General features: G+C 42.2%; 1 protein-coding gene across 3 annotated transcripts in view; it reads right to left on the bottom strand.

Moving 5' to 3' along the window:
• MAPK9 (mitogen-activated protein kinase 9) overlaps positions 1-23,956 on the bottom strand; it is a 42,521-nt gene that overhangs the window by 14,888 nt on the left and 3,677 nt on the right. For all 3 annotated transcript variants that reach the window (XM_080922979.1, XM_080922980.1, XM_080922978.1), the window contains exons 2-5: positions 18,762-18,932; positions 9,879-10,008; positions 6,358-6,416; positions 4,249-4,387 (exon numbers count right to left, since the gene is read on the bottom strand). In XM_080922979.1, coding sequence (XP_080779105.1) covers positions 4,249-4,387; positions 6,358-6,416; positions 9,879-10,008; positions 18,762-18,883 — 450 coding nt within the window. In that variant the 5' untranslated portion in view covers positions 18,884-18,932. The remainder of the gene's footprint in view (positions 1-4,248; positions 4,388-6,357; positions 6,417-9,878; positions 10,009-18,761; positions 18,933-23,956) is intronic.

The raw sequence follows: 23,956 nt of genomic DNA, 5'->3' as shown, positions 1-23,956 counted from the left end.
TACACACCGTGAATGGTTCCTCACGCCGACTGAATGAAGTACATACTACTGTGTTTTACCATCTCCACCAAACTAGAGCAGTAACTGCAACCAGATGCGGTCGTCACGGCTGGGAGAAACTCTCATGTTTATGAGGATGTAAATCACAACACAAGCAGAGCCATATTCTAACTAAGGTGGGAGGGCAGGGAAGAGTCACAGGGATGAAGGCACAAGGAATCCCTCAGTGTCTTAGTCACACACTGAAGAGGGTCAATGAGATCTGAACATACTGCCCTAAGATACAGAAATGAACACTAGAGCAATTCAGTAAAAGAACTGAGAGCAGGGCTGGTGGAGTGCCTGCTCAGTACACACTAGGTTCTAGTTTCAGCTCTGTCACCACATTAAAAAAAAAAACAAAAAACCAAAACAAACAACAATAACAACAAAACTAAACTCAAAGTTTGCTTCTATAGGGAGACAGAAATGGGTGCAAGAAGAGGGAATACAGGTTTCCTAAACATTTATGCAACTATGTGATCCTTGATGAATACAAATTCAAATGAACCATTTGCTTAGCAAGAGGATTCGGACTAACACTGTTGAGGGGGACCCTCAGCAGGTAGGCTGGCTGGCATTGTCACAGCTGGATGGAGGCAGCTACCGTGGGGTCCCAGGTGGCCGCAGGGCCGAGGGAGGCTTTCATTTTCCCAGTGTGGTAAATCATATAAAGGAAAAGCAGTAAGAGCAAGGAATAAAACTTTACCTTTTGTCCTATTTCACTCTAAAACTTTTGAATAATTAAAGATTTTGTTTATTGTGAAACCATTTTGTTTCGTTGAGATAGAGTCTTGCTATATGGCTCAAGCTGTCCTTGAACTTATGACCCTTATCATCCTGAGTTCTCCATTACGGGTGTGACAATCGCCTGTATTTTGTGTAAACTTGTAAATTGAAGGTATATATCTCTGTGTGAGGTGCTGTTTAGAAGGGGACCAGTGCTGCTCACACTGCTATGCTGAGGCTAAACTGAGCTCCTCTCTTAGAGGCCTGTCATCCAGTTTGATGTCCCTGTGGGTTCTTTGGAACATCTCAATGATAGCACGCATACTTTTCCCAAGTAGACCCAGATATGAGTGTGTGAGGTAGGAGTGTGCAAGGGATCCAGAAGGAACTGGTAAGATGGGGTTCTAGGCAGGGAGCAAGGTGAACATACATTTTCTCAGATCACCATGGATTCTAAACACCGTGCTGAGCAAAACATCCACCACTCTGGGCTCTGTCTCACCTGCTTATGGGCAGGAGTGTTGTTCCTAGGCTAAAGGACCAAGCTTTCCACAAAAGGCAAGTATATGCCATAGTCTCATGAAGTTTCTAGGAACTCGGGGACAGTCTCCTGTCCTCACCTCTGGCTCCAAGTAAGGGAAACATTTCCTCCTCAAAAATTAATACAGCTTGTAAATCTGGGACATTATCATAAAGCACACATTCATTAAACGTGTATTTATAGAGCTGATGAGCACAGCACAGTGGTTAAGCCCTGCCTTATATGGTCAGCATTCTCGGCACTACACTAAAAGCAATGTATTGAAGAGACAATACGAATGCCTTCGGGAAGAGGGGTTGAGGTGGAAAGACAGCTCAGTGGTTAAGGTCCAGAGGGCCTTGTTTTGGCTCCCTCCCAAAACTCACACGGTGGCTCACAACCATCTGGAACTCTAGTTCCAGGGGACCTGATGCCTTTTCCTGGCCTGCATTCATGTATGTGATACACATACATGAATGTAGACAAAGCATTCTTACACATAAAATAAAAATAAATACACTTTTAAAAAGCCTTCTGCATGGGCTGGAGAGATGGCTCAGGGGCTAAGAGCACTGACTGCTTTTCCAGAGGTCCTAAGTTCAATTCCCAGCAACCACGTGGTGGCTCACAACCATCTGTAATGAGATCTGATGCTCACTTCTGGTGTTTGAAGACAGCTACAGTGTACTCATATACATAAATAAATCTTTAAAAAAAACCTTCTGCATGAAGAAATAAAATAAGCATTATATTGTTGATGGACAATTCAGTATCTTACATAAACTAAAAGGGAGCCTCCAGGTCTGTTACTATTTAAAAGTGAATTTTGCCATCAGAAGGGCTATCACTTGAAATGACCACTAGGTGGCAGCAAAGGCTAGACTCTAAAAAACAACTTGGTTATGGGGATGCACAAGGGAAGGGAATGCTGAAAGCACAGGCCTTTGAACACAGTTGGGAGGGAGATCAGGTCTTAGTTCGAGGATGAGAAAGAGGCACACCCTGGGAAGCCTTGGTTCAGTGGCTTGTGCCACACCCAACCCTTCTTGGCACCTGAGGAGAAAGAATCCTGTCCAGTGTCCTGTATCAACAGGCTTCACTGTATTTCACAGTATTCCTCCCTGCAGAAGAAAATTCTCACCATTGAAGCAAAAACTAGAGACAACCCAGGCAAAATCAGCAAGGAAGCAGTTCAGAGAAAGCTGCTCTCTGTCTTATATAACATATTGGCTATTTTAAAAAATTATATTTAGTAATATATACATGTGAGTAGCTGTGTGTGGGTGCCTTTGGAGGCCGAAAGTAGGTTTGGATCTCTGGAGGAGACAGTTGTTAACTGACTGACCTGGGTTCTAAGAACCAAATTCAGGTCCTCTGGAAGAACAGCAACTCCTCTTAACCTGAGTTAAGTCTCCAGCCCCGGATATTTTTAAAACTCTGTCACAATGCTCTGTTTATACAGTGGGGTAGATTGTCCAGAAGCTGTATTTTAATGTTAATTCCACTTCCCCAAGAAGGGTAGCCCAGTCAATGGCTAAGAGGTGACTTCTTTTGAACCTTCCCATTTTAATTAGTAAAATAAAAGAAAGCCAGAGACTGGGCGGGGCGAGGGAGGTACAGAATGGAAAGGTCTGAGAGGTCAGAGGACGGAGGTTAGAGGTCATGGCAACTTGGAAGTTCCCAAGGACCAGCTGGACCCAGGTGGGATTGACTGGCGTTAAATAGCTATGAACATTAAGGATTTTACAGGTCTACTATCTCATATAGAAGGGCAGTTTGTATCTTTGTCTATTCGATTCAGTCTTGTTGTGTAGAGAGTTTGTGAATTGAGAGTTGAATATATAAACCTGTATGAAAAGCTATCGGGCTGTAAAGTTCTATTTATGTGGGATTTGGGTGTAGAGAAACACCCCAACACCCCGGGACAGACGCAGAGAACAGGTGGTAGAAAACCGCCAGGGAAGCGAGTTGTGCGGGCGGCTCAGACCAGTGGGTGCAGCTCCCTATCAGGGTTGGGCCTGAGAAGGGAGACCTCAGGGCCGATAGAAATAAACTTTTTCTTTCTTTCTTTCTTTCTTTCTTTTTTTAATATTTACTGCAACACAGTGGTACAGATTTTTAAAACCCAAAAACTTATGAACCTAGGCTAGAATGTGAATCACATTATCGCTCCCTTATCTTTGCATTTCTAGTCTGACATCGATGGCACCAGTGTGTTCCTTGACCACTGGTTTTCTCCTGTCTCGAGTCTAATTTCCTTGCTCATAAAAAAAGGAGTTTCAAATATGGCGTGAATATGTTGTGACTTGGGTATTTTGGTGTTCTTGCCTATTCTTGCTATTTTTCTCTAAGATTTAAGTTACTGCAAAGTGACCAGAAGTGGTTGGTGGACCACACCTTTAATCCCAACACTCAGGAGGCAGAGGCAGGAGGATCACTGAGTTTGAGGCCAGCCTGGTCTACAGAGTGAATTCCAGGACAGTCAGGGCTACACAGAAAAACAAAAAGTTACCCCAAACTGAAAAGCTAAACCAGAAAACCAAGATTGTTCTGTGTAGGGTGGACCTACCTGTGTTTACAGTGGCTGAAGTGCACGGGGCTTGTGCAATGGATCAGTGAGCAGGCACAGGCATCAGTGGCCATGTGGAAACTATGCTTACACATGTAACTGAAAGCCAGTGCTGTGGGTCTCAGAAGGGTGGAGGCAGGAGAAGCACTAGGCCACCAGCTTCCCTCCAGGTTCAGGTTCTTGTCTCAAGGAAATAAGGCCAAAACTGAACACCTGGCCTCCTCCTCTGGCCTTTAAACACACATGAAAAAGTGTGCACTCACACATGTGCACATGCACCACACGCACACTCATAATCTCTCACACATAAAAATATTAAGTTCTTTTATATGGATGACTGATGAACAAATGATGACTGTTCTTAGAATAAAGTTATTGTGTGGTTACTTACCCTATGGATTATGCCAGCTGAATGCAGATGCTTAATGCCACACAGCATCTGGTAGAGAAGGTATGACATTCTTTCATGGTCCAACTCCATATGAATAACCTGACATAAGTTAGCATCCATTAATTCCATAACCAAGTACCTGAATGTTCAAGAGAGACCAACCACATCCATTAATATCACGCTTAAATATCCCTCTGTGATTTTTAGATCACAATTGTTATGAAACACTACTAATGGGATATAAACCATTCATGCGCTTTTAATAAAGTATCTTGAAAGAAATCAAATATATAATAGAACTCTGTAAAATTTCCCAAAGAACATACAAGCAACTAGCTTACCCAATGTCTTTCTGTCTTTCAAATTATAAACATTGTTTTTGCCATGGAAACAATCTCATACAAACTTTTCTACCTTTCTTTTTTCAATCTGTGTCTATCTGTCTGTCTGTCGGTCTGTCCATCCACCTACCTACCTTTTGTTTGTTAGATGATCCTTTCAACATCTATACCATGCTGCTGTGGACTCTTGATCTTTAACAACACATGGCTGTGGTAGAGCTGCTGATGTGGGTAAATGGGAACTCTGAACTGTCCAGCTTTGTTATGTGTTTCAACTACTCTAAAACTTAATTTTTTTTTCCTTTTTGCCTCAGACAGGGTTTCTCTGTGTATCCCTGGCTGTCCTGGAACTCTGTAGACCAGGCTGGCCACAAACTCTGAGATTCCTCTCCTCTGCCTCCTGAGTGCTGGGATTAAAGGTGTGTGGCACCATCACCTACGTGAAATTTGTCTTTTAAGGCTGAACATACGACTTTCAAGCTCACAGTCCATCACCAGCACAGGGTTTTGGCTCATGGTGACAACACAGCTCCCCCACCCCACACATCATCTCTAAGTCTCCCCACTGTTTGTCAGGACATTCTGACTTGGCCTATGCCTATTCTCTGCCCAAACTGATGACTTCAACTTTGCAGAGACCCAAAGGCTTCCTTTTGTTAGAGCGGCTGGAATGAGATCCTGGCTCTCCTCTCAGTGTCCACTGCCTTGGTGACATCCAGGCGGCTGTGCCTGCAGGGACCATTTATAGACTATTCTTCCGTCCCTTTAATCCAGCCTCCCTCCTCAACACCAGGTTCTTTCCCCTCTACCTACTTCACTCTTCCACTCCCATAGGCACTAATGTCTCTAATTCATGTCTAAAACTCTCCTTTGAGTCCACTGCTGGGCACCCCCAGTCTGTTCCTCTCATAGTCTCCATACCTCAGCTGAGGGCCTTCATGTGCGGCTTCCAATTTCTCTCTCACATCCAGCTATCAGCAGATGCTAGCCTCACCCTCAGACAGCACTGGTGTCCAGCCTCAAGCCTTTCCCATTACCCCCTTGAACCTCTCATATGAACTGCTGTGGTTGCCTCCCCGGGCTAACTAGGCCTTTCAGTCCCTACCTCAGTGGATTCTCAGCCCAAGAAAAACAACTGTTTTTTAAAAATATGTCAGGTGAGATCACTGCTCCGTGGGAAATCTTACTGTGTCTTCCTTTATGAGCATGCTAAGCCACCCTCCCCCTGTCTGATCCCACTCCCACAACCAAGACCAGCCAGCCAGGCCTCTGGGTAGCCGCACACACCAGCCATGCTCCAAACAAACCTCTCTTCCCCTAAGCCTTTTTCCTCACTGTGGTCTTTCCTCCATCTTCCCTGTGATGATGAGTTGTAGACAGCAACTTGACTAGGCCAAGGAATACTGTGCTGGCAAAGCCTTATGTGAGGTGCGTTTTGGAAGGCATTTTGGGCAGTAATTTTTATGTGAGTCTAAATGCACTAAGTATAAAAGCATAGAGCAAGATCCTAAATGAGCAAGTCTAAAGAATGAAGGAGACTCTTCTCCAAGGGCTAAAGAAGACTTTCCTGTGTTTTGGAGTCAGAATGCTAGGATGTATACACTACAGCGCTGAGTCCTCAGGTTGACAGCCTCAGAGTAAAAGCCACACCACCAGCATCCTTCTTCTTTGGCACTGGCAGCCCCATAGGGTCTCGGGCTTGCAAATGGCCTGTTTACTAAAAATCACCAACTTTCTAAGTTTTCAATCTGATGCAAATGATACTTACACATCTTGAAATTCTTCTAGCGTTTTTTGTGGTGTAAACACATTTAACAAGCTAATTATCTGAAAAGAGAAAATTAATTATACTTTAGTATATCAGATTGGTTATAAAAATTGGATTGACAAGGTAGAAAAATGACTGCAGAACTCAGTATCTATCATTACTATGGTTGTCACCAAAGCATTCTAGTGCACACCACTGGAATATTTAACCACCAACTGAAAGTAAGATGTGCTTTTAAAAGAATCACTCACATGCCCCTAGTAACTTAAATCATTACTACAGAATTTAAATATATGTAAAAAATAAGAATGTTTGGAGAAGCACTAATTAAAGTACTATGCTAGGGGCTGGAGAGGTGGCTCAGTGGTTGAGAGCACTGACTGCTCTCCCAGAAGTCCTGAGTTCAATTCCCAGCAACCACATGGTGGCTCAGAACCATCTGTAATGGAATCTGATGCTCTCTTCTGATGTGTCTGAAGACAGCCAGAGTGTACTTATATATAATAAATAAATAAATCTTTTTTAGAAGTACTATGCTAACTGTGGAAACTTAAATACTACATGCAACTTTCTGAAAAGTTTTTACATATAAGGCTGAGCTTGTACTTTAAGGTGATGGATGTGACGTAGGCTTTACATTCCCCTAAGGGGCTAAGCAGCCTTACTGCTTGCTCCCTGTGCCCTCTGTGCTTACTAACCGTGGGTCTGTCACCTCACGGGAACAGGAGAAAGGGGAATTACTCATCAGATAGAAGGAATAAACAGCAAGAATGAAAGGGAAACTGTAGCCACCTCCAGTCTTGGGAAACAAAGTGGATAAAGTCTAAATCTCTAAAATATAAAGCAGGGAAGAATATGGGCAAACATTCTGTTTCCTGGTGTAATAAAATATTTGTAAACATGACAGGAAACCTAGGATATCTAACTACACTAAAACAAAGCCAAAACCAAACAAAATCAGCAAACTAAAGCAACATGAGATCAAATGGGAAGGGCGAAGCCGGACACGGGTGTATTTCTGTAACTTGAGGACTTGAGGCTAAGGCAGGAGATTGCAAGTTTAAGGCCAGCCTCAGAGTTCAACGTTAGTCTGAGCTACAAAATGAAAAGGATTAATAACTTGAATATGTAAAGCTACCTGCAACTGAACTTAAAGACACCAAACAGTGTAAGAGAAAAATCGTGCCACAACCATGGAAAGCAAATTTTCAATAAAATAAATAGTTGGGGCTTGTGAAGTGGCTCAGTGCAGACTTGAGACTCCAGCACCCACATAAATGTCAGCGGGAATGGTGGCCCACCTGTATGTTCAGGGCTCGGAAGACAGGGATCACTAAAACAAGTTGGATAGGGAGACTAGCCAATTAGCAAGCTCTAGGTTCAAGTGAGACATCTTGCCTCAATATATAAGGTGGAGAGTAATTCATGAAGATACCTGACATCAACTTCTGGTCTCCACATGTGCACTCAGACCTGCACACACAGGCTTGCCCACACATTTACAAAATTGTACACACATACATGCATACACACATGTATGATTGATACATTGGAACTGAACACTGAAATGTATTAAAGATAGAAAATGATTGCATATGAACAGAAGCATATGAAAAAAATTCAACCTCACAGATTAAAATAGGATTATTTATCATATATCAGACTGGCAAATAGAAAAAGAAAAGCAGTATTCCATAGTGCTGGTGAAAGTGAAGATGTGCACTCAGAAGCTCTCCATCAGAGTAGAAGCTGACAGTGCACCCTGACATGAGCTTGTCAGCACACATACAACTCAGGATTATGTGTACTATTTGGCCAGCAATAACCTACCTGCACATGTATACCAAGTTTTATTCATTACACCACGGCTTCTAACAAAAACAAACAAACAAAAAACCCAACCAAAACTCTACTCTACCCAACAAAATTATTTGTATCTTAGTTTGCTTTCCATGACTGCTACAGAACACTATAACCAAACCTGGGAAGACAGGGTGTATTTGCTTATAGTTTATAATCTATCAAGAAGGGAAGTCACGGGGCTGGAGAGATGGCTCAGCGGTTAAGAGCACTGTCTGTTCTTCCATAGGTCCTGAGTTCAATTCCCAGCAACCACATGGTGGCTCACAGCCATAGTTAATAGGATCTGATGCCCTCTTCTGGTGTGTCTGAAGACAGCTACAGTGTACTCATAAAATAAATAAACATCTTCAAAAAAAAGGGGGGGGGGAGTCAGGACAGAAACTCAAGTAAGGAATCTGGAGGCAGGAACCCGGCTTCTGGCTTGCTCGCCTTGCTTTTGTAAATACAGTCTAGGAGCACTGGGTCCTCCCACATCAATCACAGACTTACCTATAGGCCAATCTGATGAAGGCATTTTCTCAACTGAGGTTCCCTTTTCCCAGATGACACTAGCTTGTGTCAGACAAAAATAAAACAAAACAAACAAAAACCCCAACAAGCACAATTTAACTAAAGTACTATATATCTGCATATACAACCATTTAAGAATGTATTACAGTTGTGTCTAAGTATGATATTTACCAACACTCCTCTTGGGATAAACAAAAAGGAAAAATAGCATAACTGGTCTTATTTATACATGTGTAAACACACATAAACAAGCATGCTCATTAAAATGTTCACACTAGTGACCTGTGGCTAAATTCCCAGGGATTTGTGCTCTCTAACTTACATTACCTAAATTTTTAAAAATAATACACATATTTTTATAAAAGAGTAAAATAAAATATACACTGAACAAATTAAAACCAATCCAAAACACACACCCAAATGGAGGCAAGGGAAATGACAAAAGAATAAGCTGATCTTAGTGGCATATTTAATGTCACCATTATAGAAAAGTCTAGCACACGTGTTGAAACAAAGGGGACATTAACAGTTTAGTACAATCTTAAATAGTTTCCACTCATCTAAAACTGGAGAAAGATGTCATGTACTGGTCCCTTTCGGGACAGACAAGAGGGTTAGGTGGGTAAAGGCCTGTCACAAAGCCTGCTGATGATTGACCTGAGCTGGACCCCAGAGTCCCACATGGAACCTCTCTCCTAAAGAGAACCAATTATGGTCAGGGTTAGGGTCAGGGTTGGGTATTATGGTCAGGGGCAGGGTCAGAGTTGGGTATTATGGTCAGGGGCAGGGTTAGGGTCAGGGTTGGGTATTATGGTCAGGGGCAGGGGCAGAGTTGGGTATTATGGTCAGGGGCAGGGTTAGGGTCAGAGTTGGGTATTAGGGTCAGGGGCAGGGGCAGGGTGATTCTGGCAGGTTATTCTTAGAGTTAGTTGTTAGTGGTTGGGGTGGTTAGTGTCAAGATTAGGCTGATCTAGAAGATTGTCCTCTTAACTCCACAGTGACCATTGGCATCTCCCACCCCCAAACTAGATGCAATAAAAGTATTTTTTAATTTTATGAAAAAAAGGTAATCTTTTCTATAATTTCTCTCATCATCAGTTAATCTTCAATCTGATCACACCACTAACACCAAAGCATCAGTAACTTACATTTTTATGATTGACACACTTTAAGAGGACGAGTTCACGATAGGCTCTCTTTGCGTGCGTTTGGTTCTGGAAAGGACGACTTAACTTCTTGACAGCAACATTTATCCCAAGAACTGTATCAAAAGCAGCACTATAATTAGGAAATACAATAAACAGCCTATTAAAATGCTTTTGAAAACAGCCACGGAGAAATACATTGATGTATCATCTTTCAAAGAGAATAACAGGACAAGGAGCAATGTTTCTGGGCTTCCCCAGTCAAGCTTTGTGTACAGCCGGAAGTGAAATAGCAGAGCTGGATGGACAGACTGACCCTCCCTAGAGGTATCATGCTTTTGGCTACAACTGGAGTGGGATCCAGCAACTCTTCCTACTTACAATGTTCAGCTAGCTAAGATTAGCAGGTTCAGAACCAGGTAATTTAATCCAAAGCACATAACACAGGCCAAGGTCTGAAATTTTCCATTTAAATACATCAAGAAATTGAACACTCCCTTGTTATCGCTGATTGAAATGTCTGTATTTGGAGAACCATGGAGATGCCATGGTTGAGCTCATGGAAGGGATTTAATAAATCTAAGTTTTGACTGATTATGCTTTCCCAGGCCAAAGAACCTGAAAGGAAACAGAAGTCAAAGTCTCAGCTCATGGTAAATTCCCAAGATACAAAATCCCAATGTAAGCACTTGCTATGTATAAAATCCTGCAGGAAGTGATGTGTCCTTTTCTATTAAGGCTGAGATCTAAAGTTCAGTTTCCAGGCCTTACATCCTTTCATGAGATTCAGTGTTAAGTTTTCTCCAGAGACAGACATGAAAGGGTGAGAGGCATGGTGACATGTGTTGGGGTTTCAAGCTCGCAGTACACAGTGTCTTAATGCAGAGGCTTTCTGACGGCTCCACAGGGGCTCCGGACTTCTACACGCAGCCAGGGAGCCCAGGCTGTATATAAACCAAACGCTGCTTCTGTGGGTTGATTCTATTTGTAATACTGTTTATCTTTACTCTTTCCTGTTGATTCTTTCTGCTCAATAACTCTAACTCAATCAGACCTGTTTTTAACTTAAAGACTGTCCATGGTGGAACTGGAAGGAAAACCACAGCACTTATTACATTTATATGGATATGCATATTCACAAGTCATTGGTGAGCCCACATGCTCAAAGGCAAACTTACTACTCATATGGATATAAGGTATAAAAATCTATTGTGAAAGAAATCATTAATGAAGCTGTGTGCATGTGCACACTTGTATGTATGTACTTCTTAGATTTACCTTTCTGATCTCAAAAGGTTTTGTTTGAATTCTCAGACAAACAGGATTTATGACTGAGTTCAAGGGTTCTACAGAATAACATGGTGTCTTCAGTTAACAACACTACTATACTGTGTTTTTTCTTTACTTTCTTTTCTTCTTTGAGTCAAGGTTCTCTATGTACTCCTGAAACTTGCTATGTAAATCAGGCTGGCCTTGAATTCACAGATACCTGCTTGCCCTACTCTGGAGTACTGGGGTTAAAGGTGTGCACTGCCTTACCCTGCTTATACTGTATTCTTAAGACTGAGTACTCATAAGAGAGTAGATGTTATGTGTTTTCACTGCAGAAAACATGTAAGACATGTATTTCTAAATTAGCTGAATTTAGCTATTTTATCATTATATGTATGTACATGTGTTTCCCTCTGTTGTGTGTGTGCATGTGTGGCTAGTTTTTGCCAACTTGATATAAGCTAGAGTCATTTTGCAAGAGGGAGTCTCAACTGAGTGAATACCCCCACCAGACTGCATAGCATTTTCTTGATTAGCGACTATGTGGGAGGCCCAGCCCATGTAGGTGGTACTACCACTGGGCCAGTGGTCCTGCATGGTATAAGAAAACACACTGAACAAGCCAGTATGCAGTACTCCCATGGTCTCTGCTTCAGTTCCTGCCACCAGGTTCCTGCCCTGACATCCCTGGACTACAAGCTGTAAGATGAATAAACCCTTTCTTCCTCTCCTCATTTTGTTTTTGATCATGGTGTTTTATCACAGCAGTAAAAACCTAACTAAAGCAATAAAATAAACACGTATACCTATATGAATTAAACTCTTTTGAAGTACAAAATTAGTCAAATGGACTAATTCTAGATGTTTTTGGAGACAGGTTCCTCCACTCCTGCTCCAAATCGAGGAACAAGTTTAAACTCAAAGGTACAGACACTTCCTAGTATGAAACTGAGGGTTTTAGCTACTTAATTGGCTCCTCCCAACCTCCTTATTCTGATGGTACTTCAGGGTTTCCTTTATAAGTGGGTTAATATGCTTTACCTTACTCTTCCCAACAAGATAAGGTGACTATATGCTCTCCCTTGCTCTTCTAACTCTTTATCCTCCTCTCTCTTCCTCCAAACCTTTGTCTTAAACAGTCATGCTTGCTAGCATCTTCATTTTAAACTGACAGTTAAGCCTCTGGGCTGCTTCTCCTGGCTATAAACACCGACAACCAACAGGAAAGTACATGTGCTCACGTAAATATCACTAGTTGCAGAGCTGAAATTATACTTCATTTCCCAAAGACCACACAATTTTTGCTGCCAAACACACACACACACACACACACACACACACACACACACACACACACACACGTCTGATACATGGAGGCAGATGGGTTCTCCATCCTTCCAGCCTATCAAGTGCTTGAACACTCCCCTCTGTTTCTGTGTAGATCATGCCTCTTTCTATACTTCTTTCCACAAGGTTCTGATAAACACCTGTTTCCTAAGAGACATCTTCCAAAGCCCACCATTAGCACCATGTCCTCCCACTCAGACACCTGTGCTTGGCGTTGATCCATCCTTTTTTGAAGACACTCAACGCCTGCTTCACAGAACTCCTCCTTCTTCTGGCCTCTTGTATTTGACTGCCTTCTTGTATTACATGCTCTTGCGTTGTCTTCACTGCTGGAGTGCTCCCTTAAGGAATGTCTCCAGACAACTAAATGATCTTACTCTGTCCTTTAAGCTGAAATCGATTTTCTCACAGAACATTAGGGCCACTGCTCTACTTTCTCCAGCTTTAGTGCTGTTTAGCGGTGAGGGAGGCTTATATCTGACAGTCACTCCTTTGCTTTGTTTTTGCTTCTCTCCTCAATGATATATCACAAAGGTCCACGCTAATCAGAGCCACCAAAAGTTCCCTTAAAAACCCCTCCCAACTGTTATCATTTTTGTCCATCAGGAAAGAAAATAACTTCATCTTTTTTTTTCTTTTGGTTTAAAGACAGGGTCTACATAGCCCTTGCTGTCTTGGAACTCACTGTGTAAACTAGAGTGGCCTCGAACTCACAGAGATTCTCTTGTCTTTGCTTCCCAAGTGCTGGAATTAAAGGTGTGCACCACCAACCCTGGCCTAACTTCTGGCTTGAAGACAGTCACTTTCTTGCTTTCACAAGCTCAACATGTTACACATAACTCTAGCTCTTATTTTTTCCTGTGACACTGTCACTTAACGCTGTATTTATGACTCACCCACGAATCTGAGTACTAGAATTCACTCTGTCGTTGCTGTAGTATTCCTCTGTTGTCACTGTCACTTGCTATTCTCACTAACTTGTTATTTTCCCTTTTCAAGTAAAGACAAGAATCATGGCCATCAACATCCATGTGCATGGCTCCAGTCTTTAAGCACACCTCTCAGACTGCAGATTGCTAAGGGGAGTACACAGGGTCTACCTTAGTAGACAAGGCCAGACTCTCTTCCAACATGTGTCCATCGGTGTCTGCTCCACTAGCAGGGTGCCAAGAGCCCATGCCTGAGGGTTGTATGTAAGTGTCTCTCTTCAACACTTGGCATCATGAACAGCACAACTCACTTTGTACTCTTTGGGTTGTATTTCACTATGCACATAGAATACTGTCTCAATTTGCATTCTCTGATGAAGAATGACCATCAGGTAATAAATGTGAGCTATTTTAAACCACTAATTTTGTGGTAATTTATTAGGGAACAATGAAAAATTAGCACACTATCTCTTCTGTATATCTGCTCTTTGGTCTCTGAGGCTTCATTATGAGTGCTCTTTGCTGATGTATCTTCCACATTGCTAATTCTCTCCTCAGTTTCACCTAATATGTGCAAACATGTTCTTTAGGTTTGTAATTCAGTTAGCACAGCTTTCACTCGGATCTGATGATGCTGGGATCCTCTGTTGTCTTATGCTTCCTGTGCATCTAGCCATTTTTACTGGACCTTGCATTTATAAAGCTGCTCTGGAAATAATCTGAAATGCAGGGCGATGCTATCCTTCAGAATTTATATTTGCTTCTACTAGGCACAGGGCGGGGGTGGGGGGCAAACAGTTTAGACTTGCTGCTGTGTAAGTTCAACAAGTGGATGATAACTGGATGGGGGCCGTGCCTCACTCAAGTTAACCCCATTACTTCCAGGGTATTTCAGTGTTTGTTTCAGTGGCACCAAAACAAAGCAAAGGTTATCCAGGCCCTAGGAGAGAGCCTCCGGATCTAATTCCTATTCTCTAGCCACAAGGACAGTTCAAGGAGTCCCTTTCAGAATTTAAATGAGCCAAGAAACAGGTGAGCCTCAAATGATGGGTTTCCTATACTAGGTTTACCTGATGTGATGTTGATTCCTCAGTATCTTATTAGCTCTATAAGAACAGTGAGAACTCTGGTGGCAACTGGACAGTTTCACAGATGTGTGCGAACATTCCCGGCTTTAGCCTCCTCCCATTTCCCCATTTCCTGTACTGTGATCTTTACATTCCTCTTCCCCTGGAGTTCTGCGGTAGAAAGGCCCTTTCTTGTTTCACACAGCCCTTGACTTACTTTCTCTTCCTCTGCAGGGTTATCTGGATCAAAACTCCAATTTATTTTAATGTTGTAGAAATGTACTAGAACTTTTTCATTCACTGATTATTGTCATTTTCTTTTGTTTAGCTCTTGAATCAGAAGTCTCAAGCCATTATTTTAGAGGTGAAAATATAAACTCATTAAGACACAGTGGGCTGCCCAAGGTCACAAAGAACTGCAGCCAAGGATCTATACTGGGCTCAGAATTCAAGTCTCCTGTCTCACAGACACTCTGAGTTTCACATCAACAACCTCCTTAACAAAGACACATTATTCTGGACATTATTTATGGCTTGTTTATATTTATAGAGAAAAATAAGACAATTTAAAGACAGACCAATGCTCCTGCGTACAGAAAGTTAAAAGGAAAGCATGCGGGATCTACCTACACTAATTATTTTTGCATTAAGGTGTTCCTTACCTTACTGTAACTCTTACTTCTAGGAACTGCCAAACCCAATATTAAAAATGTAAAGAAAAGGGGTAAGCAGGTCACGGAACCACAGATTTACATTTTGGGCTGAATACCTTGGGGTTTTAGAAGGAGAAAGAAAAAGTATACACTAAAAACCTATTCCTAATAAGTTTCACTATCATCTTCTAAGGAACAAAAACAGAGAAACAATCAAATAAGCCAAAACTGTAAAGACAATTCGGAACAGGAAGGGAGGGTCTGGAGCTGCTTAGCAATGAGGCTTGCTGAGCACACTCGAGCACGGAGTCTGATTTAACAGTGCAAACAAAAGCAAAAAGAAAACTGGGGTCAGAATATTTTATATTACACATAACTGTAGGCCAGCAAGCTAACCTACACTGTGGTTCCTGTGCACACCTGGCCTTATGTGTTCACCATAGTCTAGTTTAACGGATCTGACTAGTTCAGAAACCACAGACTGGTGCTAACACATTTTACTTCTCAGAGCTGTAACACACTTGCCTCTATATTAGCTTCTAGTGCTGTTCTTGTGGCTACTGAATGGCCACATGTTATTGACTTAAAGCAACACAAATTCTTATCTCACACTTCTGAAGTTCAGAAGTCCAAAGCCAGTCCTAAGGGGCTAACTGTAAGGTTAGCTTAGCTGTGACCCTCATGAAGACTCTGGAATCCATTCCCTTCCTTTCCCAGATTCTAGAAGCTTCCTGTATCCCTGCCCACAGCATGCCACACTCTGTGATCACCTCTTTCTCTGACCTGGACATTCCTGACTCCATTTTGCTTCTACTTACATTGGCCCACCAGGCCAATCCTTCCACCTCTAGATCATTGAGTTGTTCATTTGTGTTTCTGATGGGGTCTCATCAAGGATGGCCTTGCACTCACTCACTGTGTAGCCCAGCCCAGCCTGTTACTTACAGTAATCCTCCTCCTTGGAAGTAAGATCATCAATATGATCAGGTCGGCAAAACTTATTCCAGGATAAGGATGTGGCTCTATCTGAGGAAACATTACTCTGCCCATCATACCCCTACAGGTTCATCGGTAGATATTTTAAATGTATGATGCTGACAAAAAAAAAAAAAAGAAGCTTTGGACCATCAATACCAAAAAGACTAGATCTTAGCAATCAATGACAGAAAATCCAGTCTAATGTCAAAGTAGCAGCTCACCCATTGTTGAGTTTATTTTAGCATAAGTAAACTTTTTTGGTTTGTTTTCTAGGAATGTGCCATTACCAGATCACCTTCCTATCCTATCCGATACCAAATAATAACTACAAAAGGAGAAAGGGGGAGGGGAGGGTGCAATCACGTCTCAGTTTTACTTTCCTATATTAGAACTTAAGGTGGGAGGATACTATAAAACTGTCAGTTACAGTTACAAAGTTAAAGTGTGTGTGTGTGTGTGTGTGTATACATATATATATATATATATATATATATATATATACGCACATATACATATATATGCATGTATGCATATATGGGCATATATATGTACGGAAGCATATGTGTACATACATATATATGTACATATGTATGTTTATCTGTATATGTATGCATGCACATTCAAGTATGTGTATATACATATATAAATATGTACACATGGGTATATATATGCATGTATGTATGTATGCATCCATGTATGTATATTTATATGTACATATATAAGTTTCTGTTTGGTGCTGGCAAGAAACCCAGGTGCTTTCACATGTTAGACAAGTGTAAAGCTTCCTCTGTAGCCCTACACAGTTCTTGAATGGAGATAAATATAATTTATTGAGAAATTCTAAAGAGGAATTTAATGAATATTGATTTACTCATCATTATGAAGATCCTGAACAGAGACTGGGTCAGAGACCTGGTCATATGAAAAGTATCAATGATTCAAAGTCATCAAGCTTTAACTAAATGAATTAAGGTCCCAAGACACTAACAACTGTTTTAGACCCAGACTTACCCCAGAACCCATGAGAGACAAAAGTCAATGAGCCTCCTAATCCTTAACTGCACCACATATACAGGAAGAGTCATGGCAGACCTCATGTGGCTATACAATATATACTATTCACATCACTAAAGTAAACTCCCCCAAGGTAATTCCTGTTCCCCCTCTTTCATCCTCTTATCAAATTACTAATTCCAGATAAGAAGGTTACAATAACTTTCCTTAAAGAGAAGTTGCTCATAACTTTCTATTATAATATTAAATAAAATAAAAGTTACAATAATTTTCTTAAAGAAAAAGTACTCATAACTTTCTATTATAATATTCTTTCTGTAATTTTCTATCATGGTGTTCAGACTGCTAGATTTTGGAGCATTTCAGATTTCAGATTTTGGGATTAGAGATGCCGATCAGTAAATACAAATACTGGAACGTGTGACAAAGATTCAGCTCTGAAAGACTCTGCTCCTGAGCATTCCAGGGAAGGGGCGTTCCATCGCACTAAAGCACACTTTCACTGTTAAGCCCCCACTGTGCACATAGCTGGCTCACTGTGCACACACTCCTTCCTCAGTCTCTTCTCCGAGCCTCCTGAACTGCAATCCCAAGCACAGGCCCCAGCTGCCCACGCCGAGGCAAACAGCAAGATCTCCCTGATCAGAGTCTGAGCCCACTGATGACCCACGCTAAGCTCGGCGTCTTCACAGGAAGCCAAAACTCTCCTCCTAGAATGCCTGAGAGAGTTCTTTCAATCCTCTTGGCCTACCAAGTACAACATTAAATGTTTTTATCTTATCATAGTATTTTTATTTATTTACTTGGGTATTTTGAGACAGGGTTTCTCCGTTTCACAGCCCTGGCTGTCCTGGATGTGCTCTGTGGTCCAGGCTGACCACACGAACTCACGGAGATCACCTGCCTCTGCCTCCCGAGTGCTGCGATTAAAGGCATGCACCACCACACCCCACAATCACCAGCAATCACAACTTCTTCTAAACAGTCTAAAATATTTGGGAGATGCTGACAACAGAGGTCTAGAAAACACGTGAGAAACATTACCTTTGTCTGGCCAGTGATGTTGCAGCAGCTGACTGTCTTACCAAGCAAGAGCCTAAGGGTCAGGGTCAGACCAATGGTTCTGACGTCCTGGGCTGGACACATAGTTGAAGAGACACCAAAGAGGAACGGCCAGCCCAACCCCTCACACAGCAGCCCTTCCTGGTTAATCCATGTTGTGATAATGACACTGCCTGGCCTCATCCTGCCAAAGAATGGCAAGGCACTGCACTGATGGCGCCTGGAAATGAACAGGAGTGATTGGGAATAAAAGGAGGAGGGGGGAGAAGGTGGCCATGATGAAGAAATAAATAAAACGCCAAATTCCTGTTACACCAATCATTCTGATATCATAATGCAAGGCAAATGAAAAGATAACAAATAAATCAATAAAGCCAACAACAGAGCAAATGAAAAACTGAGTTTGTATCCTACACATGACTGTATATAACTACGGCAAGGATTGATTTAGTTTAGCTCAAAGTCTACAAGAGGGAATATTTTCTGACCAGTGCTTCTACAGTCTAACTCAGTGCCACTTTTACTAAAGGCTCCGTCTGTGCTCTTAGAACAGGCCGGACTTACCAGACAATTCCTTGGGCTCCAGAGCCGATTGGTTTCAATTGCTGGTAACGTTTTAGAACAGTGAAAGTCGAGTCCGCCACTTGCACACTGTAAAACTGACCATCACTTTTACTGTCACTCATGATGTAGTGTCATACAGGATTCCGGAGAGCTGGTACCTTCTTCAGATCCCTGAGCAGAGAAGTAGAATGAACCAATGAGCTTACCAAACTGTATACACAGCAGATCTGATCTAGGATTTCAGACGGTACGGCGAAAAAAGGAAAATCCAGCTTAGCCAAGCTCTCAATTTAAGCAAGGGGCACATTCAACCCCTCAGCCCCAGCACATACACATGTATGTGAGTGGACAATTGTGAGCTGCCACATGGGTGCTGGGAATGGAACCCAGGCCCTCTGGGAGAGCAGTCAGTGCTCTTAACCTCTCCAGTCTTGAAAAGAAGGAATTTTGAGATGCACAAAGGCCACATTTTTAAAGGATAGGATTATAATAAATACCTTGGGGCTGGGATGCAGCTCAGTAGTTGAGTGCTAACACGAACAAGGCAGTGAGTTCACGTTAAAAACAGGAGTGGGGGTGGGGAAAGAACCACCTCTGGGGAAAAGAATTCACACTTATTGCCAGCACGGCAAGACTACTATGTCACTAATGCATCTCATTCATTTCCTTCTTGTGAGATCTTATGGCTTCTTATGTCTAGAAGTCTTGGCCACAGATGGGAGCATTGTTTCGGAATGATTGATTCTAGAGTTTCTGGAGATAAGTGGAATAGCTCTCTAAGTGTTTGGATTCAGGCTAAAGTGATAAACCACAAAGTGAGAGTCATGAGCCAGTCACAGGCTTTTACCAGTATTAGAGATACTATGATCTGTGCAACCCACAGATGGGCCTGTTTCATGAAAGTGGCCAGACCTGGCCTTCATTCCCTTCACCCCAAACTCAGCTATAGCTCACAGTAAAATAATTACCTACACTCTAAGTATAATCGCAAATGTAGCTATATACCAGCGGTCTCAGAAAGCAGTTTTCTTCTGGTTTGGGCAACAAGTTCATCTCCAGTTAGGCTTGAATGCTGACCATCCCCCACAGCCTCACGTTTGAACACTTGTCCTCAGAAGGTGGTGCTATGGGAAAGCTGTAGAATCTGTAGGAGGTGGGGCTTGGCTGAAAAAGCAGGCTGCTGGAGGACACGCATGGAGTACCCTCATAGACCATGAAATAGCTCCTTTCTCCACTAAGCTGCTCTGTCATGAACTCAGCCACGGTGGCTATGGAGAAGGGAGCAACGTGACTGGTGTGCTCACCCTGTGAAAGGTTGGGTGATGTTTATTGAAAATTAGTGAGCTTTGGTCTTTCAAATTAAGAAGCCAAGAACAAAGTTATAGAAGGAAACGTTCCATAACTGATTTTTTCCCTAAGGCATCATTATTTCTATAACTCCACCAAATCCCTGCCTTTTTGTTCCATTTTGTTCCATATCTATTGTGTGATACTTAATGTCCACCTGATAAGTTTTCTGCAATGAAAACTTTCTTCTCAATACAGTGATGCCTAGGATACTTCTTAAAACATGGGAATAAGTTAGTAAAGGTTCAAACAAAAGTGTAAGGTCAAACAAGCAATGGAGGCCACATGCTAGGTACAGATGAACCAGTAGGTACCAGCCAGATTACTGAATGACCCTGATGTGTGAAAAACCATCTCCATTTCTGGCCCATGGTGTGACTGCTACACATCTCAGTCTTCTCCAGCAACTCCAGAGCTCTTTGCTGTGGCTGCTTACATTCCAAAGCTGGACAAGTACAATACCAGGCTTGCTTCCTTGAACTTGGGGATTAAAGTTAATAGACTAGCCTCAAGAATTACTATATAGTTTCATCTCAAGATTTAAAATCATTCTAAAATGTAAATAAAGTGATCTTATTAGGCAAGAAAAAAGTCAGCAACTCCTCCTGTTACGCATGGGCTGATGAGAACAGGATAAAGAGCCCCTCCCCCAACACACACAAGACAACCTGAGAAAACATGTAAGTTAGCTACTAATGAATTTATTCAGTTGGAATGACATTTTAGGTAAAAGAAGCAGCTTGTTTTGCAAGCTGGGAAGTACAAGCATTCCTCTAGCAACCACATTAGCTGCAACCCCAAACCTGGATGAGCTTTCTGCTATGTCACTGTCATGGTCCTGCGTGGTGCTCCATCCAAGCCACTTCTACAGCCTTGGCAGCACACTCAGCTGGGACTAATAAAGGCCTTTATAGGTCTGTCTTTTCCCTAGCCCATGAGCTTCTTCCCAAAAAGTAGGGAGATACAAGCTGGGCTGGTAACTCCGTGTTAGAGTGCTTGTCTGGCATGAGACCCTGGTTTCATTCCAGAGCAGGCCAGGGGAGCACAAGAGAAGGGAGTAGAACAGAACAAAGAGACTGTCACAAAGGAAGGCTTCACAGAGGCAAGACCTGTCCTCAAGTTTGTTCACACTACGGATAAAGACACTTGTGAATATTGGTGGGAACTGAAGGTGGCCAATCATACAAGTAGTAGTTAATGACGTACATGCTTGTGAATCCTAACCCAGCAGTTACAAGCCTAGAAATACATGGGGTGAGTATGTATGTGCAATATTCAAAGATACCTGTACAAGAATGGAATATGGCTAACCAGCAAGACTATAAACAATTTAAAACATTAAGTACAATGAAGTCATTAAACACAATACAGGGACTGTGTATACTAGCTTGGAAAGACATCTAAGATGCAAAAAGGAAATAAAGTAATTGAATTTAAATTCACATAATAAATGTCAATCTGTGTGCATGGAGTATACATGCACAACACGTACACAGGTGAGTATACATGAGTGCGTATACACACACACACACACACACACACACACACACACACACACACACACACTCCAGACTAACAGATAAATGAGACTAAAGAAACTGTTTTTTTTTTTAGAACTTTGTTTTTAACCTTATATATTTACATTAAAAAAATAAACAAGAAATTTCAACTAAAATGAAATGTTATAAAATGGCCTTGTGGCACCTGTAGGAGGGTTGAGACAGATATGACTGGAGTGGGAACAGATCAGGTTCCGGGAGACACATTTTCAGGTTCTCTGAAGTAACCTATGAGGGGTGCACTGTCATCCAACAAGAATAGAAGAAGCTGAGGTTTCGGGGCAGTAAGGCGCTGCCCAGATTCCCAGGGCAACCCAGAACTGAACTGAGGTGTGTCTCACCCCAGCACCCTCCTTCCTCCTAACACACCAGTCCCACATCTCCAATTAGTGTGGGACATAAAGCCATGTGTCTGAGGGCTGGTCACCACCAAGCCAGAGCAACACAAGGCTTTCCTCACCAGCACACTTTTTCTCTGAGGAAGACTGAGTGATTCACACTCAGCTAACCCTTTAACTACACTGAAGGTCCAGAATTCACTATTTAAATGGACTGTTGCTAATGGCTTAGTCACCCTGTTACAAAACACGCTCCTTATGTTTTTTCTCATAAAGTTCTTCATAGGCCTATGTTAATTCTCATGAAAACAAAACTAGCTTATGGTCATTTAACTGTCCTCATGCTGCGGACTGAGCCAGGTGAGCTCTCTGCACCCGGTGACATCCCTGTCTGAGCTAAAGGACTTTCACATGCTAGGTAAGCTCTTTGCACCCGGTGACATCCCTGTCAACAATTTCCTGATGCTGCATTGTAGTTAGGCAAACATAACATTTGGTATTTAAGAAGCTCAGCACAGCCTTGCAGGGCCTCTGTTCTGAAGTTCTGTTCTGGCATTACAGAGTGTACTCAATAGAGGACACGGTGTCAACCTCACCACTTAAAGCCTGGCAGGTTTTTTCCTGCTAACCCTGTTTTCAGGTACCAAGCTGAGAGCTATCGGCCCACATAAGGACTGGCCACAGGTGCTCTGAACAAGCTTTGTTACAGATCAAAACTAGAAACAGCAGATATCCATGACTACACATCCAGACTATGGAATATTAGCCAGCACTGAAAAAAGCCACAGCACTGAGTTGACAGATCTCAAATGCATTACACAATTGTGTCTCCATATTCATGGGTTCTCAAGTTTTTAAATTTAACCAACCAGAGGTAGAAAATATTTAGGAAGAGCAACTGTTCTAAGGAATAGTTAGGTAGAAGCACAAAATTCTATGTGCAGTTGCATAGTAGTCTAACTACACACTAATACACTGCAGACCTCAGACAGCTGGAATACATTGAAGGCTTTTGTGACAGAAAATGACACTCAGTGACCCAAGTGCAATCTTAGCTATTTTAACACATGTATCAGGTATCACAGAGCACCCCAAGAACAGGCATAACTTTTATGTTTTCATGTATCAGTTAAAGTCATTATAAATCAAAAGTGACTTTGGGGGGGAATTTTATCTGTATCGAATATGTACAGTATATTCTTCTTGTCATTTCCCCCAAGCCATGTAATATAATAGCTTTTTATTCTGTTCTTTATGTTGTAAGTGCTCTAGAGATGGCGGAAGGCATATGGGAGAATGTACACTCATACTGTGTTATGTGACTCAAACACCCATAGACTCTGGCACCCATCTTGGAATTCTAGATCCAGTGCCCCTGAGAATGCTGGGAGACAGCTGACCCTAGAAAGGTCACTCCATAATACAAGCCCATAGAGGTTCTCCAAACCACAAAATTGCAGATGTACAGACAGATCTTAGTTGCCAGGGATTATGCTTGGTGGAGGCTGGTGAGTTAGGCAGCTACAAGGGGGCAGTACGGAGACCTTGGGGATGGTAAGACATTTCTGTGTCCTGTGGTGGCAGTGGTGGCTCAGGAATCTGCACATGATAAAGTGATACTGAATTGCACACACACGGTGGCAATGCCAACTTCCTGTTATGACTCGGTACTGGAGTTATATAAACATACCATCAATGGAGAGAAATGGGAAAGGTGGGTGGGATTTTGCAGCTTCATGAAGATCTATAATTGTTTCACAATAAGAAATTTTAAGAGAGATCTTGTGAAAATACCCAGCAATTCCACCCTCTTCCTGTCTGAACGCTTTCAACAGTGACTTTGAGAGCTTGATTCAAGTCCTTAGCACAAGGGCAGACAGAGACAGCAAGCCCTCTGGCCTGCTCTTGGATACCAGACACACCTGCAGGCCTCTCAGCAGCTCCATCTGCC

The sequence above is a fragment of the Micromys minutus genome (assembly GCF_963924665.1).
Source record: "Micromys minutus genome assembly, chromosome: 10".
Lineage (NCBI taxonomy): Eukaryota > Metazoa > Chordata > Mammalia > Rodentia > Muridae > Micromys > Micromys minutus.
Note: the sequence above shows the minus strand (reverse complement) of the source record. Positions and strands in the feature narration are given on the sequence as shown.